We start from the raw sequence: 18,432 nt of genomic DNA, 5'->3' as shown, positions 1-18,432 counted from the left end.
GATAATACAAAAATGTAGATGCTACACAATGTTTACGTTCTTTCTGGATGTGAGTGTCTGTAATTTGACAGATAATTTCTATTGAACACAACAATGAAAGCAAACTACATGAAGATTCATGTGAATACTCTAGAAGGAATTCTAAGCAAATGTAATTTATCAGAATTTGGAATATCATAGCAGTTTTTCAAAAGGAGAAGAAATTTCAAAAACAGCTTCACTGGCGTCAGCCAAAGATCCAGCCGAACCTTAAGGAGGTGGGTGAACCATTCGGGTTCTGCACGCAGCATTTGCTTCATTTTCTTTTCCGTTGTGACCCTCACTGCCAGTAATATGGCAGTCTTGGTCAGATCTGAAGGTATAGATCACTGGGAAATAGGAAGCACAATAAAATCGAAGCTGGAGCATTATTTGTGATTGTAGAAATATCACATCATTGATAGAAAAGGTAAAAGGTAAAGTGTTCCCCTGTGCATAGCACCATGCCATGAAGGTAACGCCCCACACTTTCTTGATCCGGTCGTAAGTGGGGGTGATGTGATCAGCATCACGCCCCTGACCGCCTTTACCCCCCAGGGTTTCCCCCAGGTACCCATGTTATTCGACGCTGGGTGGGTGCCGGGGCCGCTTCCACCGTTAGAAAAGTTCCCGGATTTGAACCGGCCGGGGATCGAACCCGGGACCTTTAGCATGGTAGTCAGATGCATTACCGACTGAGCCACCGTGGCCAAGAAAGAGAAATTTCAAAATTGAATATCACTCTGGGAGGCAAAACTATATAACATCCACATTGTGCATGGGGAAGAGGATGATATGAAGGCAGGGATATAGGAAACGGTATTGTGGCTGTGCAGAGTCTGTAAAAAATGGCATGTCTATGCTTGTAGAGAGCAGTGGAAGAAGAGGTGATCTGGCATTTGTTTATTTACTCCATAATCACAGGTAGGGAAGGGAGTTTGATGTAGTCTTGCAAGGCGGTCGTTCATGTAGAAGTGACCCATTCAAAGGCAAAGTATGAAGGTTATCACTTTGCGAGGGAGTTTGAGGTAATGAAATCAAGGTCGTTTGAGTAGTTTCTCTGGATACCATTTGTAAGTGGTTGCATTTGCGGCTTGATTGACTGCCCAAGCTTCCCATTGGGAATTAAGTTTGATTTTAACTTTGGGGTAAAAGGTCAGTATAGGATAAACAAATAGGAGAATGAGGAGGAGTGCCCTTTGCATTTTTTGCATATTGATCCACTAAGTCCTAATATAGATTAAGGTTGCTATGAGTTTTATGTATGTGAAGTGTACTCCTTGATCATTCTTGGGGAGATGTGATGTTGCCTGTAAAATCAGGGATGAGAAAATGGGCAAGCGGTATGCATCGAGTGTAAACAAAACACTCAAGGCATCCATTAGAATTAGCATTTTCATGTATCCCGCTTCAAAGGCATAGAGCAAAGCCTGTTAGATCTGCCAAAAATATGGGCGTGTCCTGCTGTAAAGATAATTAACTGTCTGACATTTCAGCAGGGTGCACAGAAAGCACAGCCTACATGCTCATCATCTTTACAGCCATCGGTATGCATAAAGACAAAGTATGGCCAAATTTCTTTATAATATTTGTGTTGACTGAAGTCAACATAACTAACATTGAGAGGTGTCTCGGTGGGGATTGTTAAGGTGAAAATCAAGGGAGCTTGAATGGTGTAACTCAGGTGATATTCAAGATTGTAACAAAAAAGAAAGTAAAATCTAGTACATGATCTATCCAATTGTAAAGTGTTGCCCAATTGTTGTTGCATGACAAATACTTTATTGAAAAGGTGAGTGTGTCTCTCCCATGTTTTAAAGAGAAATTTCATGGTAGAATATTGGTGTCTAAATGAAAGGGCCTGTTCTGCACTTTCGCCGCAGACACTAACATTTGGACTAGATTTCATTAGTCCTAGACAAATGCGAAGTGCCTGTCACTGTAAAATATCTATTTTGTTTGCCCAATTACTGGTCGCCCCACTGTACATGGCCAAATACTCAAATAAAGATCGGAAGCAATTTTCGTAGAACAGAATCATAATGAAGGGGTATTGACAAGACCTTTTGAAATATTTATTATTTGTTTTCCTTTTGCTAGCAGGTTGGTAATGTGAAGTTTCCAGTTTAATTTTCTATCAAAAGAAACCCCCAAATATGTACATGAAGTGACCACTGGAATCTGTTGTTTATGAGTCAGTGTTTTAGGATAGCAGTTAAATGTATAAAGGTTCAATATTATGATTTTAGATTTCTTGGGAAAAAATTATAAACCACGAGTCAGTAATTGATCCTGTACATTAGTAATAAGGTTTCGTTAAGTCAGATTCCTAGAGTGGCATCTGATGTGGTTCGATAAAAACAAAAATCATTGTCATATTAGATGATATTGTGAGTATCCCTGGGTAATTGATGTAGGTATTTAGTATAAATGTTAAAATGGAGGGGACTCAGAGGAGAACTCTGTGCTACCCCACTTCGAACTATTCTCGGGCCCTTGACATTATTGTGACACAAGAAAAACAAGATGCATTCCTGTTATAGATTCTATGTCAGTTTAGCCACTATTGAATTGAGAAGAAAGCATAAGATTGGAATGTGGACAGAGTCATACACTTCGGCGATATCAACAAACAAGCTGAAACAATATTGTCTCAAAGAGCCAATATCCAACTGCCAGGACTGACAAAAAACAGTTAGGAAGGTGGAAAAAATTAGCAATGTGTTGGGTCCAACCGAACAGTATTTTCTCCCTGTGATATATATAATTATGTATCGCAGCGAGACTTCTGAACCCTTGAACTGGCAAGTGTTTTAGTATATCATATGTAATATCATTGTAACTGGGTGTCGTGGATTTAATTTTGTCAAGCATGTCTCAAAGTTCCTGGACTGAAATGGCTGGAAAGTCATCCGTAAAGTCTGCATATACATGGTCATGAAAGGGGGGAGGCATATGAATGGATGGGGGAGTGAGGAGGTCCATAAAATCGGATTTCCAGGAAGTGTTAATCAGATGTGAATGGAAGACAGGGATGGCAGAGGGAACTGAACTTTTGCCAAACATAATAAAATGAGCCGTGGTGATCTAGTTGGTAGGACATCTGACTGCCATGCAGGTTGTCCCTGCATAAAGTGGCTCTGGGGCTCACCCAGCCTCAAATCAATAGTTAACTGGGGAGTAAAGGTGGCTGGTGCATGGTGCTGATCACATCACCTCCAAAATAATCAAAATTGAGAATGTGTGGGGCCCTACCCCCACATAACCTAAACGTGCCTTCATGGCATGGAGAACTTAACCTTCACCAAATAATGCTAATAGACACATTGAGATCGAATGACTGGCAAAAGAATTTCCAAAACAGACACCTGGCCTTGGGATATATCTGGGGAGACCAAAGTAAGGCCTATACCTGTCAAGTTGAAACTGTTATGAGGGTAATGTGTGGGTAATCCATCATTCATAAGAATAAGGGGCTTGCTCAGTGACCAAATTCTCACTTGTGGTTCCCAACCTATCGGTCAGAAAGTTACCCCACAGGTGATTATGTTCATTAAAATCTGCTGTTACCTGGGAGCAGAGCAAGAAGGTCATTAAAATCAGAGAGGAGGATGCTCTTGGAACGGAGATGTGGTGGCAAGTACATAGATATGAGTGTGAATAGGCAATGATTATGGTAACTATTTCAACGTGGCAATGTCGGAGTACATTGAGGGACTGTGGGACGTCAATAACTGAGTGAGGTATATTTTCATGTACATATATAGCAACTCCTCATTGGGTTTGGGGAAAGAAGGACCGCACAGTTCGTAGTAGGGCAAGTGGTAAGTCTCATAACAAGTACCTTTCACCTCCTGTAAGCAGAGAAGTTGTTGGGGAAAGTAGTCCACCAGAAGTCGTTGGAAGTTTGCACTTATGTACCGAAAAACTGCGCACATTTCACTGTGGAATAACAGGAAAGGACATGGTTGGAGAATAAGGGGGAAAAGGGGAGAGGTGAGAGGAATAAAGATGCATATATCACAATGAAAGAAACATACAAATGTCTATCTCAGCAAAACCAAAGGAAAAAAATAAGTGTTTTCACAGAGCAAGGTTACCTGTCCATTCACTCATAAGAGCACACAATCAGAGCACTAGATAAGCACACTTCGTTATGTACTTTTGCGAGCACAACTTGTCATGTCAGTGTTCAGCGAGCGAATGTCAACATTTTGTTCACAGATTATATTCTAATGTAATTCTGATGCAGCATTTGCAATTTTTTATTGGGTTAGTAGAGCATTGGTTATCAGTTTCAGTAAATGTTACATTGTTATCAAAGAAAATTCCATATTGACCGATCACTATGTTCAGATTCATATGCATTTAAATTTTATCTCAAAGAGTCATGAATGTAAACTATCAATCAAACTAGATTGTATCCAGATTAGATATTTTTCTTTACTTATACTCAGTGTGGTATTTAAGAAATTTCCAGTGTGGGGGGGGGGGATTCTACTGACTGTCTAGGGACAGTATGAGATAATGACTTTATGCCATATACCATTTCCCCCATGAATAAAATTTATCCAGCATAGGAAGGACACAAGTACCCAGAGGGGAGTGAATCCCCCATCCCCCCTACAAATACCATTATACTCAATGAAAATAAAAGAGCATCAGAATAAGCCAGCTTTCAACTATGCTTCAAGACATTCCAAAACATCAGGCAGAATGTACTGATAACATGAAGATAAAAGATTTACTCAGAACTACATTACCATCTCATTTGTCTTTGATATAATACCAATGTCTATATATGTGAGAAGCCTTAACTCTTGACTAAAATATGCTATTTTACATCCACACATTTAAAATTAAAACATACAACTTTATTTACCTGGGGGTCCAGGAGGTCCCTCAACAGTAATGGTTGTAATACTAGTAATTCTGCCAACTGCACTCTCAACAATACACTCATAATCTCCAGCTTCAGCAAAAGTTGCATTCACTATCCTGAGAAATCCACCCTCTGCTTTCTGGAATACAAATTAAAGTTCTAAAATAGACTTTGAATTTTATCTATCCTAGTTAAAAAAACAAATATCCAATTATCATAACTATCGACATGATAAAGTTGCCTATAAAAAATTATACACTGCAAACTCAAAATATTATGGGTGCATCAGCATATTGACTATTTGAACACATCACTTAATATGGGTACAAGACCATTAATGAAAATAAATTGAAGACAGGCAATTACCAAGGAAATATAACATATTAGGGATGGGCCAATACCGATAAAGTACCGATATTCTACCGATCTGATATAAAATTCCAAATGGCCCTTGAAGAAGCTGAATGGATCATTGACCTTCTTAATAAATGTGTGTTTCCAGGTGTCTGAAATGTAAAAGAAGTTGCATATTTATAAATTTACTTTTTAAGATAGTAGGGCATGGAGATTATCCATAAAAATATATAACAAAATGGCAGAATTTTGCACTAAATCATAGGATATTTATACACACATCAGATTGGTAAAATAATCGGGAATTTTAGTGATACACCAATATGCCTATATCGGCCGATACCAATAGAGTACTGATTAATCTGTCCCATCCCATCCCCATGCTCTGAAAATTAACTCAACGTATTATACTGAGATCAACTCAAGAACCAAACCATGCCCAAATAAAAGCTGAGACTGTAAACAGGCACTCAGCACACATAAGAACAAATATAGGACAAAACACAGCTCCACAGAGGATTATACTGGCTGTGGTTCCAAGTACCAAAACCTTGCTTGCCAGCAATAATATAGTTCAGGGTGTACTATGTGGGAATGAGGTTCTGTCTTAATGTAGCAGTAAGTTTTATTCCTTCCCTATAGTTGAAGAAGGGTCGAACTGGACAGAAAATTTGGTGTAATCTTAATATTTTCAATCACATTAATGACATGTGGTACAAGATGTGTGTTCTTTTAAATGAAAAATTGAACATAAGATCACCAAGTTGTACAAGCAGTCATGTTGCATTAAATGGGTGTACACATTAATAAAAAAATGTGCTAATTCTGTGCAAAAAAATATGACAACAAATTCACTTCCATCTAGGGTCGAGTCAATACCTCATTGAACCCAATACACAAACCGATACTCATATTCTTACAGATTCTCACAGAGAATTTTCTGTAACTGTAATAATTAAAAGTTGTTCAAAATAATGATTAATATTACTGTGGAATAATATTATAACATGGATGATACCTACCACATGAAAATATCTATCATCCCTGTCATGAATCCTTAAACCATTATGAGTCCAAATATATGCAATATCTAATATTTCCTCAGCTTCAGCTACACAGTTCAAGTAAACGTCTGCCCCTACAGCTATTCTAATTTTTCCTGAAGGAGATGAAATAAATGTGGGGCCACCTACAATGAATAGAAAAAAAAACTTCATTAGTATTTGAATTTCATATTGTTACACTGTCAAAAGTGGATTTTTAAGAAATAATACTTGTTTTGAAGCAGATGATAATATTTGGGAACAGTTAATAGTGTGCCATCAATACACAACAAATTAATGATATATGAGAATGAACAATGCGAGCATAACAAAAATGCAGGTTAACAAGTATACAGTCAATTAAATTGTAAATATCTTGTAAATTACACTGTTCTACAAATTTTCACTTTTTTCTGTTACAGTAAGGAAAGTAGCTGTTCCTTACTGAAACTGACCTCCTGAACATGCACTTCATTTTTTAGATTGGCTCTTAATTTGAAGTTATGGCATAATTCATGTTATGCAACAATTAATCATAAGCAATGTGGACATAACTTGATGAATTTATCAAGGGCACCCTTGAACAGTAAAAACAACAACAACAACAACAACAACCACCACCGCCACTGCCACCACCACCACCACCACGACCATACTTTGATGGATTTCAATAACTCTGTTATGTAGCACAATTATCTTAAACAGTTACAACGAACGATTCACAATTTCATGTAGGACAATCGATTACAATATATACTTACGAAGAACAATCAATCTGCCCCTGCTTTCATCTGATCCATGCAAGTTCTGGGCTGTGCATGTATAAACACCTTCATCTTCCCTAGACACCCGGTTAATTATAAGATTTCCATTGGTTAATATATGACGCCTCCCTCCATCTCCTAATAAGAAAAACAAGACATTTAAATTACATAGTAATTTTAAAGAAAAAAATGATACGAAGATCTTATCCCATGATAAGTTTTAAATTTACAATTAAAATTTGTGTAGGGACATGTATTCTGTTTGGGTAGTTTTAAACTGCTGTAAACTATTTGCAACATGGACTATATTCTGCATATATCCACTAAGTATTATGTAGTAACACAGAAACCTTGAGCAAATAACTTCTTGTCAACATTTTCATTATCAAAATTTATCACCATAACTGTGAAAAATGACTAATTCCTTTTTCAAACCAATTCCTACATATGTTCCTCTACAGTGCTCTGATGATAAACCTAACCTAAACATAATTGCAAAGCTAGACAAGAAAAACAACCTGTCCCTACATTACAAACATCTTGGTGAAAAGTTCGTGAATTATAATGCAAAAGTCATACACTGTAATTTATTGACAATAAAATTATACATCTCGGTTAAGGAAGCTGATAATATAATTCTTACATATACACAATACAATACAAAATGCACTGAAGGGTTTCTCAACTACATCTATGTTAATTATCTATTTTCAAAGTACATAAGAAAATAGTTGATTTTTAAGTATCTGAGAAATTTGTTATGCTTATATTACAGCATCTTAAACACATAGTGTGGAAAACGGGATGGTTCTGGCCTCTGGCAGGTTCCACTCGAATATGATACCACTAGAGGCGCTGGTGTCGGTACAGCTGCATGGCATTCATCTGCTTATAATGGAAGTAAATGGAGTTTTCGCTGCAATGTCTGATTCTTTTACATGAAGCATTTCTATGAATGTGATAATTGCTATGATATTTTGGTACAGTGGTCGCAAAGATATTAATGAACATTCTAGATAGTCGACCACGTCCTGTTATAGTCATACTTTCATTAATAATACGGGAGAAAAAATATGTGTGGAATGCTCTTGGTAACTAAATTTTTGTGTATCGATTAGGTTCATTATTATTATCATCATCATTTCTTTTAAAGATATACACATTGAAGCATTTGTATTTTTTATATTTACTGTATCTTTTCTTCTGCTTTAAACTAATCGCAGCGATGATGATGATGATGATTGCATGAAACGACAAGGGAAAACACGCAAAACTTCCTTAGTGCCATCGACATGAGTCATGTATGAAAGTTGCCTTGGTGTGAAATCCCCGTATCGTTTGTCGCATGTCACTTTGGTCTAAAATCTCCTTGACCAAAGGGTGCAGCCAGAGCTTATGTCCCTATGATTCGAAAGGCTGCATTGCTTACCGACTGCTCGCTTCCAAGCGACACGTGTGGTTTGTTGCCTCAGTATGAAATATCTCTCAGAATATTATTTATATTCTAATAACATAGAAAAATAAACTCTAGTACACAATCCAGCACCTAATGTCTGGAATTACAATGCGATGTTTCTTCTTGTGTTATGCATGTTATTTATTTATAATTTTATTTTAATTTTCTTTCCAAATTAATGCCACTTCGTGACTTTCCATCAATTCATGTACCGACTTTCAAGACAAACAAATCTACACAATATATTCCAAAAACTAACTAAGCCGCATTACTTTCAAAAGAAAATTAGCAACCGTACTGATTGCACTGCCATCTATATTGTCATCTGTCTCGGGAACAAGTTTCTTGGGTCGTTTTCCACACTACGTTATTCAAGGCACTGTAGCTTATATCAAGCTTACATAAAATGTTTGTATACACCATAATATACTGACCTAAAACATTACCATCCTTCTTCCAAATGAACTTAGGCCTTGGGGCTGCTTCTGGGTTGCACATAATAGTGACATTCCCTAATACAGCAGCATAAGTTTCAGATTCCAGAGGTTGCTTTTTGAAAGAAGGCTTCTTAGCTGAAATAGAAATTTACTCAATTACCTACACTAAACCAAGACGAGAACACAATATTAGAAATGTAACTAGTCATTTTACGTTACTGATTTGTCAATAAAACTTGGGGTCAATATGAAACATTCCATGTTCTATAACCTGGAACCACTTCCACCAAAAGGGTTAACCCTACACTTGGCTATGTGAAACCTAGAGAAAAGATTAGGAAAGTGTATCAGCACTGTGATGTGCTGGTCCATTTGAAGGTCAAAGTCTAAAAGATGATTTCTCATTACAATTTTTTTAAAATTTTACCTAATTGAGACGGCCCTAACAGTTTAACCAACCATTGTGTATTGTGCCCCACTGGCAATCAAAGCTGCGGGCCATTGATCACAGGTGATACCATTGGGTTTCATATTGTATCATAGCTTTTACATAGGTAAAAAAGGTAAAGTTCTACATGCATGCCATGAAGACACATTCAGGGGATGTGGGGAAAGGGCCTCACACATTCTCGATCTTGGCCATTTTGAAGGTGGTGTGATCAGTACCATGATCCGGCCACCTTTAACCCCAAGGGTTGCCCCCCGGTTCCCATTAATTTGAGGCTGGGTGATCCCCAGAGCCACTTTATGTGGGGACAAGGCTGGAATAATTCTGACCTTAGATCAAACACACACTGTGAATTGAACCCAGGTCTCTCATGTGGCAGTCAGATGCTCTACCAACAAGACCATTGCAGCTTTCATTATTGTACACAATGATTCATACTAAATAAAATTAGCAATTCTGAAGTTGTATTCATGTGTTTCATTGTGTAAGTAACTGACAAAAAAAAAATAACTTATGACTAACCACAAGGAACTTATGCATTGCAGTACCAGAATATGGTCCGAATATGGTAAAGTTTGGTCAATCTCATTGCTTTATTAGCATATATGAATAAATTTAACATCAGGATAATTCAAAATCCGGTCTCAAATGCCAGTGTTGCAAAAACTTTAGAACAAAATTTCAAAACCCACCACCCACATTCAAAACAAGAATAACTTAGAAATGAATTTACAAATACAAAAGAAAGCTAATCTAGAACTTACACAAAACACGCAGCTGGCCAGACGAGTATTTGGTTTTCAATTGATTTGAAGCACGGCATTGATACATGGCCTGATCCCTCTCTGGATTTAAGTACTTAATGGTCAGCACATTGTCCTGAATAAAGTAGCGGTCTTTGTCCTCATCATGGAGTCTTTCTGGATCCAGCAGCTCTCCATTACGAAGCCAATGGTAAGTAACATCAGGAATTCCAAAAGCTTCACAAGTCCACGTAAGGTCACTTTTGCTATCCATGTGCTTGTCTCCAATCGGGATTGTGAAATTTGGTTCAGCTGGAGATAAAAAAAATGAAAATTAAAACAATCATAGGGCAACTCTATTTTAAACAGTTAGCATTGTTTTTGTTTTTTAAAAGAGGACCAAAAATTCTAAAATATATTATTGTTGTGGTCCTACTGCCATACCAAGTTGTGTTGATAATTGCTCAATAATTCATCACAAAAATATTTAATTGAATTATGCAAAACAAAAAAGCAGGATTGGTGGTGGTAATTACTTTGGTTTAGCAGTGCACAAGGTAGGAATCAAACGGGCAGACAAAAGTTTTAGAAATATATCTTTTTTCAGGAAATTTGTTTTTCTATTTTTCTTTTAGCTTGTTCCAGATAAATTCTAACGAAAAGTAATATTTTCTCAAAGAGTGGTATGTTTGTGCCATGTAAATTTAAATACCTAAGTTACATAGTCCATTGCTAAAACCAGTAGCCTACTTGGGAATAGTTGGCAACACTACTTCTCTTACCAGCGTGCAATATATTTAAATCAAACTGTTATGATAAATTACGAGCCAATTTTGAACTACAACTTTGCACAATGGCAGGCACTGCTACATTTTGGATTTTTTAATTTCATTTGGTTTATTATGTGGCTACAGTGCAAAGGGATATCTTGAATAAATTACCCTTTTTCTTCTAAATACACCTGTATCATGCATCCGACCGAAATCCACTTGTTGACATAATATGATTACACTGAACACAGCATATTAAATAAGTAAAGGCAAAGCTACTCCCTGAGCTGAGGTGATCAGCACCATGCTCCAGCTGCTTTTACTACCCAGGCACCCATTTTTAGAGGCTGGATCAACCTCCGAGGGACATTGCTAGAAAAATTCTCATCTGAAATCAACATCCCTTCAACCTAAAACCCAGATCTCCCATGTGGCACTCAGATAACTACTGACTGGACCATTACTGATCTACTATTGGCATATTGAATAATGAAAATGAAAAGTTGAAAAGTCAAACTTACCCTGTATGCTTAGTGTCACAGAATTTTCAATTGAATGTTTATCGTTGTGTATCCTGCAAACATATTCTCCTTGATCTTCAACTTGGACATGTGGTAAAATCAGAACTCTATTATAACTTGTAGTATAGGCTCCACGAGGTAGGCTAGATCCTTTTCTGGTCCAATTATAAGATGGAACAGGGCTGTGAAATACAATTGAATAGTTTGCATATTTGGTATTTGATAAAAGTAACATACATATCTAGTGCTGAGCCAATACCGATGCCGATACTCTTACTCATTCCCAGCAATACCAATATCGATATTTAAAAATTGCAATAATTAAAATTTGTTCAAAATATTTATCAATATTGGTGTGTAAATATTCTTCTCCAATAAAATAATACGCATCAATTTACTGTATCACACCGAAGGTGTGACATGAACCCAGGACCCCAGGCATCATAACCCAACAGTCAAATCACTTCATAAAAAGGGTCCGGTGAAGAAGCTGGAAAGAGCTTCCTTCAAGCAAATTACAGCGATCTTCAGCGGATGTAAAAAACAGCTGATACGAATTCTTCCCGAAATCATAGGAAAGAGAATGCAAGTGCAGCCTTATGCTAAAAACACCATTGGCGGCAGGACGTGGCTCGCCAACAGTTCTAACAACTGAAAGTTCGAATTCCACATAAATAGTTCAAGAGAACATTTCTCAACTCCAGTTGTAATCAGAAATTTATTGTGTAAACAATTGTTGCCTCCGAGTTATACCAGCAGTTGTACTAAGAAAGTTATGGCAAGAATAGTTGTTGCCTCAGACTTAAAAGTCGGATTATCGATCGATACAAAAGGAGTTACAGCAAAGGAGTAGTTCATTATCAAAGTTTATTTCAGGAGTGTTTTATCTACGAATCAGTGAGATGATCTTCACATCGAGTTCTACAGGTAAACGAACGTTCCTATATCCTTTTCTATCTTTCTCACAACCCTGCCAGACCTGTCAATCGGAGTGTTAAAATCTAATGGTTAAGTGTTGTTCTTATTTCACAGGGGCAAGGCTCCTTTTGCTTGTTTGAGTGTTACCATTGAGTCCCTGGGGTAGTACCCCCTACTTACAAGCGCACCTCTCACAGCCAATATCCCCTAGCACCAGGCTCTCACATAGCCCGAGGTTTGATCCCCTAAATCTACTTTAGATTTAGACGTTACCAAGAAATTTGCTTTAGAACATTCTAGAATTACATCAGAATATTAAAATAGATGTTATGTAATCACAAAATAGTTTTTCATCCAAATTTGTGCAAATAAAAATAAAGTTTGAATTTTCCATAATTTCCAGGATAATTAGACTCGGCGAAAGTGTCACGCACCATTTTTGCGTACCCCATGAGAGACCAAAATTCCTGAAAGTATCAGCTAGTATCGGGAGATGAATTCCAACTGATACTTTCTGATACTGATACCACTGGTATCAGCCGATACTGATACATTGGCATTGGTTCAGCACTATACATATTTCATATGTGTAAATTTTGATGTTTGTATATCATGAATATTGATTCGACACTTTCCATACAAAAGAATTAAAACACTGAAAAAGTAATAAGATCTTTCCAAATGTTATCACTTGGTTTGAGTTTTGAGTTTGAAGACCAATTTATGCTCAGATAGACTAATCAGTACTGGGCCTACTGTCTATGGTGAGATATTAACCACTATGTGCTTCCACTGGCATATCAAACCCAGACCTATTGATTACAAGTTGAACAAATTACCACTACACTATTGGGGAGGTCCCTTGATCACATGGTAAATGCAAATATGGTCTTCAAATATTGCAAGAACTGAATGAAGAGTATTTTTAAAAATGCTCCTTGTTACTTGACAATTTTGTAAAAGAAGGTAAAAAAAAAAGGTAAAGTGTTCCCCTGTGCATAGCACCACGCCATGAAGGCATATAGGGGTGTGCCATAAATAACTTTATATTTTTAATTTTCTGTATTATGATAATCTGATAGTACCTGTTGAAGAGTTGGCATAAATTATGACCACAGTTAGCATAACAATCCCACAATTTCATGTCAGATAGAGCCAGACCCTGTGTCCGAGTGGTTAGCACATCGCGCTGTGACACCAAGGGTCCCGTTCGAATCCCACTCGGGCTTGGTTGTTTGTGAATGTCCATTCATCAATTTCATAATTTCATCACTCATCCCCATCTTCACAAATTAGCCAAGAGGTACAAAACGCAAAGTAAAATAAACTACATCAATCAATCATGTCAGATAGACAGTAAATCTTTCCAATATTTAATAATACACAATGCAAATAGACTACACTTTGTAAGTAGTATCAAAAAAGCATGTTGATGAAATAATGTAATACAAGTCCTTCAGCCTCCAGTGTGTATGCTTACACTTCAAAATAAAGAGAAGAGAACATCACAGCAAGTACACTATTTGGCTGTAATACTCTGGGGCCATTCCATGTCAAATCAGCAAGGTCCTCAACCTAACATTTTTTTATTCATTTGAAATTTGGTACACTGAAAGGTAGGGCCACCTGAGGTAAGAAAATATGTAAAGTTGCAGATCCATATCTTTTGTATTTCCGATATAACAGTGTAATTTTGACCACTTTTTTCAACATCTTGTTAACTTTAAATTGCAATAATTAGGCAATCAAGGCTCCTATAGAAGTGATTAAGAGCGCGTTTGAAAGGTCTTAAAGGGCTCTTTCACATGAGATAGTGCATGTCTATATTGGGATAAAAAACAACTGAAGCTGGTGAAAAGAAAATTTTGGTAGCCATTTTCTAAAAAAACTGGTCTTGGCAATTTTTTCAAACAATTATGTCATGCATACACTATTTTTTAATAAGTGTACAAAATTTAAAAATGGGATGCCAATGGGATCTGGAGTTATGTTAGGTTAGGGTAGGTTAGGTAATGCATGATAACATGATAAGACAAATTACTATAATTTAAAAGTTAAAGTATAACTGAAATGAAATACAATATTGTTTGAATTAACATACATGAAGCTGATATTTACATTCCCTGTTCTTAGAAATATAGGGTGATTCAAAAGTCTGGTCCATATCCAACTCTGTTGTTAGTGCACAGAGCAAAAACTGGAAAGAGGGGAAAGTTGTTGGAAATAGATGAGTTTCAATCTAAAGTGTATGAATTTTCCACATAGCATGGTTTTTACCCTGACATAAGCATGTAATATCTCATGTGAAAGAGCCCTTCAAGATCTATCCAATGCCATCTGAATCACTTCTATAGGTGCCCTGGATTGCCGAAATATTGCAATTTAAAATTAACAAGATGTTGAAAAAATGGTCAAAATAGAACATTTTGCACCTCTGTAATTTTGGAACTACAAAAGATATGGACATACAACTTTGCATATTTTCCTACTTCAGGTGACTCTTCCAGTATGCCAAAATTCAAATTAATCGAAATATGTGAGGTTTATTTCACACGGAATGACCCTATGTTTGTACAATGAAAGAGTGAGAAAAAAAGTAAAGTAAAGTGCTCCCTTGAGCTCTGCACCATGCCATGAAGGCATATAGGGGGTGTGGGGTTAGGGCCCCACACTTTCTTCATATCGCCCGAGCTGGGGGTGATGTGATTAGCACCACCCCCCTGGTCACCTTTACCCCCCCCCAGAGTTTCCTCCAGGTACCCACTTTATATGATGCTGGGTGGGCGCTGGAGCCGCTTGAACAGGTTGAAAATGTCCCAGTTCTCCCCTGCTGGGGATCGAACCGGGATCTCTCGCATGGTAGTCAGATGCCCTAACGAGTGAGCTACCGTGGCTTATAATTTGAAATTACAATGAAAGAGTAGAGAACTTATACTTACTAGCCAAATGCAACACATTCCAATCTTACTTCCTGACCAGCTACTGGAGCCTCTGGAAATGCCTTGGGAAAATTATTTGGAAACTTCAGCTGTTGGTAGTTTGCTGGAAAACACACAAACTAATTACCAGGCAAGCAAAACATAATAAATTTAGCATAATTATAATATACATACATAGTTAGTATGAAAATACATGACTATAACAAATTATTAATCCATGAAAATATTACTCACAGTGTGGTAGGACTTTTAATGCAAAAAACGGTCCATTTCGGCCAGTGTCAGACACGCTGCTTTGAACGTTGCAACTGTAGTTTCCTCGGTCAATATTTTCTAGTGCAGAGAAGTACAAATATCCATCAAATGAAACAAACGTCCTCTTATCCTCTTCTACAAAATTTGGGAAATAATCCCGAGCCCAGTAGTAACTTACTCCTGGAAGAAAAAAGCACATAGGGATATTATTCTCATGACTGAAATATGCTAATGGTAAGAAACTATTTATTTTTTAATACAAGGGCGGCTGATAAGAATAACTTATACTAATATTAGAACTGAGCCAGTACTCGTGAATCAGCATTTGAAGTTTAAATTTGGATCATTGATGAAGTAAAAAAAAGTGCTCCCCTGTGCATAGCACCACGCCATGAAGGCATATAGGGGGTGTGGGGTAATGCCCCACACTTTCTTGATCCGGTCATGAGTGGGGGTGATGTGATCAGCATCATGCCCCTGACCGCCTTTACCCCCCAGGGTTTCCCCCCAGGTACCCATGTTATTCGACGCTGGGTGGGCGCCGGGGCCGCTTCCAACCTTAGAAAAGTTCCCGGATTTGAACCGGCCGGGGATCGAACCCGGGACCTTGAGCATGGTAGTCAGATGCATTACCGACTGAGCCACAAGCTTATAATTTTTTTGTAGTCCAGGTGCTTCACGGACTCTGTAACCCTAACCCTTTTACAGTCAAAATAGCCTGGAAATTAGGCAAATTTGCAATTTACACTGAATGTGTGGAAAAACCTGGCAGACTGATACAGTAGTTCCAATGGAATAGTTATACCTAGTTATACAGTGTAACCTCGATTTTATATTTTTCAGGGAACCAAGGTGAAAAAACTTAAAATGCAGGAAAATGTAACAGCAAAGGAAACATTTATAACATTTTGCTATCTTGGGACAATGAGGATTAAATGTATAATGCACAAAAATGTAAAATCCAGGAACGTACCATTATTATTCAAGAATCCGTATCAGCCATTAGCATCAGCTTAAAGTGGCAACAGCTCAGTCTTAACTAATAGTAACCACAGTAAACTGATAGGCCTTTAGAACAGAAAATGAATATACAGTTAACACTGCTTTGTAAACTCAGTTCTGTGTAATTCTGTTTTCTTAAATAAAACATTACAATGCTGAACAAGGCAAACTTTTATAGTATAAAAATATACATAAAAACATAATGTTTCCACCCTATAAACACTTCACAATAAATTGATCAAAAAGATCAATTAATTGTGAAGTTTCGTCTGAAGAGGACCCTGTTAGAGGGAGGAAATGTTACGTTTTTATGTATATATATAAAAGTTTGCCTTGGTCAGCATTTTAATGTTTTATTAACATGGAAACAAGGCTTATCTGTTTTTATGTAAATTACTGTAGGCTCCAACAAAATATAATTTAAAAACATGTTAATTAAACCTTATTTGTATGTAATGCGTTTACACGTAATTCAGGGTTATACATACTAATTTTCACAAAATACAGTTGATTTGTATGTAACCACGCTACAAAAGTATACATTCTTGTGGTTACAAACACAGAATACACAACAAGATAGGAGGGCATGGCAGCGGTTGGTATCAAGTTGCGAGAAAGATGAGTGTGGCACAGCGGTGTCAGAAAGAACGCGAGGAAAGGAGGCAAGAAAGTTTTACCGCAGTTGTTCAGAACATGAGGCTCATTTTCTTTTGTAAGTACGTGATACAAAACTACACATGTTGAAAAGATGTCGATAGCTGATGTTTGCAGTGTTCCATAACAAAAACAGAACAGTGGTTCCTTCAGTGAACGTTTTCAGTTGCTACTGGTCGGCTATGGAAAACAGAAAGAGGAAATGCTACACTCTTGACCACAAACTAAAATTTGCATGGGAAGTGGATGCTAATCCACATAAAACTAAGAATCTAACTTTTAGATTCGTTAATTTACTACTTTATGACAGAAATATGGATATCTTGTTCCTCAAAATATATACAATTACAGTATTTTAATAATATATGGAATGGTATCTGAATCTGATTTGTAAGTAATTCTCAGTTATACATATTATTTTCTCTTCACCTTGACATACGTATAACTCAGGTTCAACTGTATTCAGTACTTTAATGAGTGGAACTACACACAAAAATTACTTAATAGCTTTATTTTGAGTGAAAAAAATTTGAGTTCTCAAAAATAAGATTCTTTCATGATTGGGAAAAGAGAGACGCGGTAGTATATAAATACGGAGAAACTAGTACTCACTTTTATCCGCGAAGCTGTTTTTTCTTCTTTTTCGATTAATTTCAGACGCACAGCGCACCTAACGGCAGCCAGAGAACTACGAACAAAAGACGCACGCCAAGCAACAGCGCAGCAAGTTCCAACGAGGATGGTGGCAGTGGCCACTGAAATTAATCGAAAAAGAAGAAAAAACAGCTTCGCGGATAAAAGTGAGTACTAGTTTCTCCGTATTTATAAGATTCTTGTTTAATATTTTAATGATATATTCTTTCGTATTTCTAAAAATTAAAAATACAAAATTATTATTTACTTACGTAAAATGAGTGTCTATTTTGTACACTGACAACATTTCAGGAACCACTGTTCCCTTCTTCAGGTCCTATATTTCAGATTTCCGAAAATTGCCATAGCCTCGTCAGGAAAAGGAATTGGTACATTATGGTAAAGGTAAAATATTTGGAAAACAATAAAACCATTGCTTGACCCATGCTCACAGCTATTTGTTAAAAATAATCACTATAAAACCTTCCACTTAAAAACCAGTGCTAGTTAAAACTTTTAAAAAAGAAAAGATGCTCCCTTTCACACTATTCCCATGCGGTCTACCTGTGCTTTCCTTATCGTATGTGAGAGGCTG

General features: G+C 37.0%; 1 protein-coding gene across 2 annotated transcripts in view; it reads right to left on the bottom strand.

The window, feature by feature from the left end:
• Positions 1 to 18,432, bottom strand: part of Cont (Contactin) — a 105,893-nt gene that overhangs the window by 50,528 nt on the left and 36,933 nt on the right. For both annotated transcript variants that reach the window (XM_083117740.1, XM_083117739.1), the window contains exons 7-14: positions 15,528 to 15,728; positions 15,294 to 15,396; positions 11,437 to 11,618; positions 10,167 to 10,457; positions 8,952 to 9,089; positions 7,059 to 7,199; positions 6,277 to 6,443; positions 4,901 to 5,039 (exon numbers count right to left, since the gene is read on the bottom strand). In XM_083117740.1, the coding sequence (XP_082973866.1) occupies positions 4,901 to 5,039; positions 6,277 to 6,443; positions 7,059 to 7,199; positions 8,952 to 9,089; positions 10,167 to 10,457; positions 11,437 to 11,618; positions 15,294 to 15,396; positions 15,528 to 15,728 (1,362 nt within the window). The remainder of the gene's footprint in view (positions 1 to 4,900; positions 5,040 to 6,276; positions 6,444 to 7,058; positions 7,200 to 8,951; positions 9,090 to 10,166; positions 10,458 to 11,436; positions 11,619 to 15,293; positions 15,397 to 15,527; positions 15,729 to 18,432) is intronic.

This window comes from Lepisma saccharinum, chromosome 2, assembly GCF_977018435.1.
Source record: "Lepisma saccharinum chromosome 2, izLepSacc3.1, whole genome shotgun sequence".
Taxonomy (NCBI): Eukaryota; Metazoa; Arthropoda; class Insecta; order Zygentoma; family Lepismatidae; genus Lepisma; species Lepisma saccharinum.
This window is presented reverse-complemented; position numbering and strand designations above follow the sequence as displayed.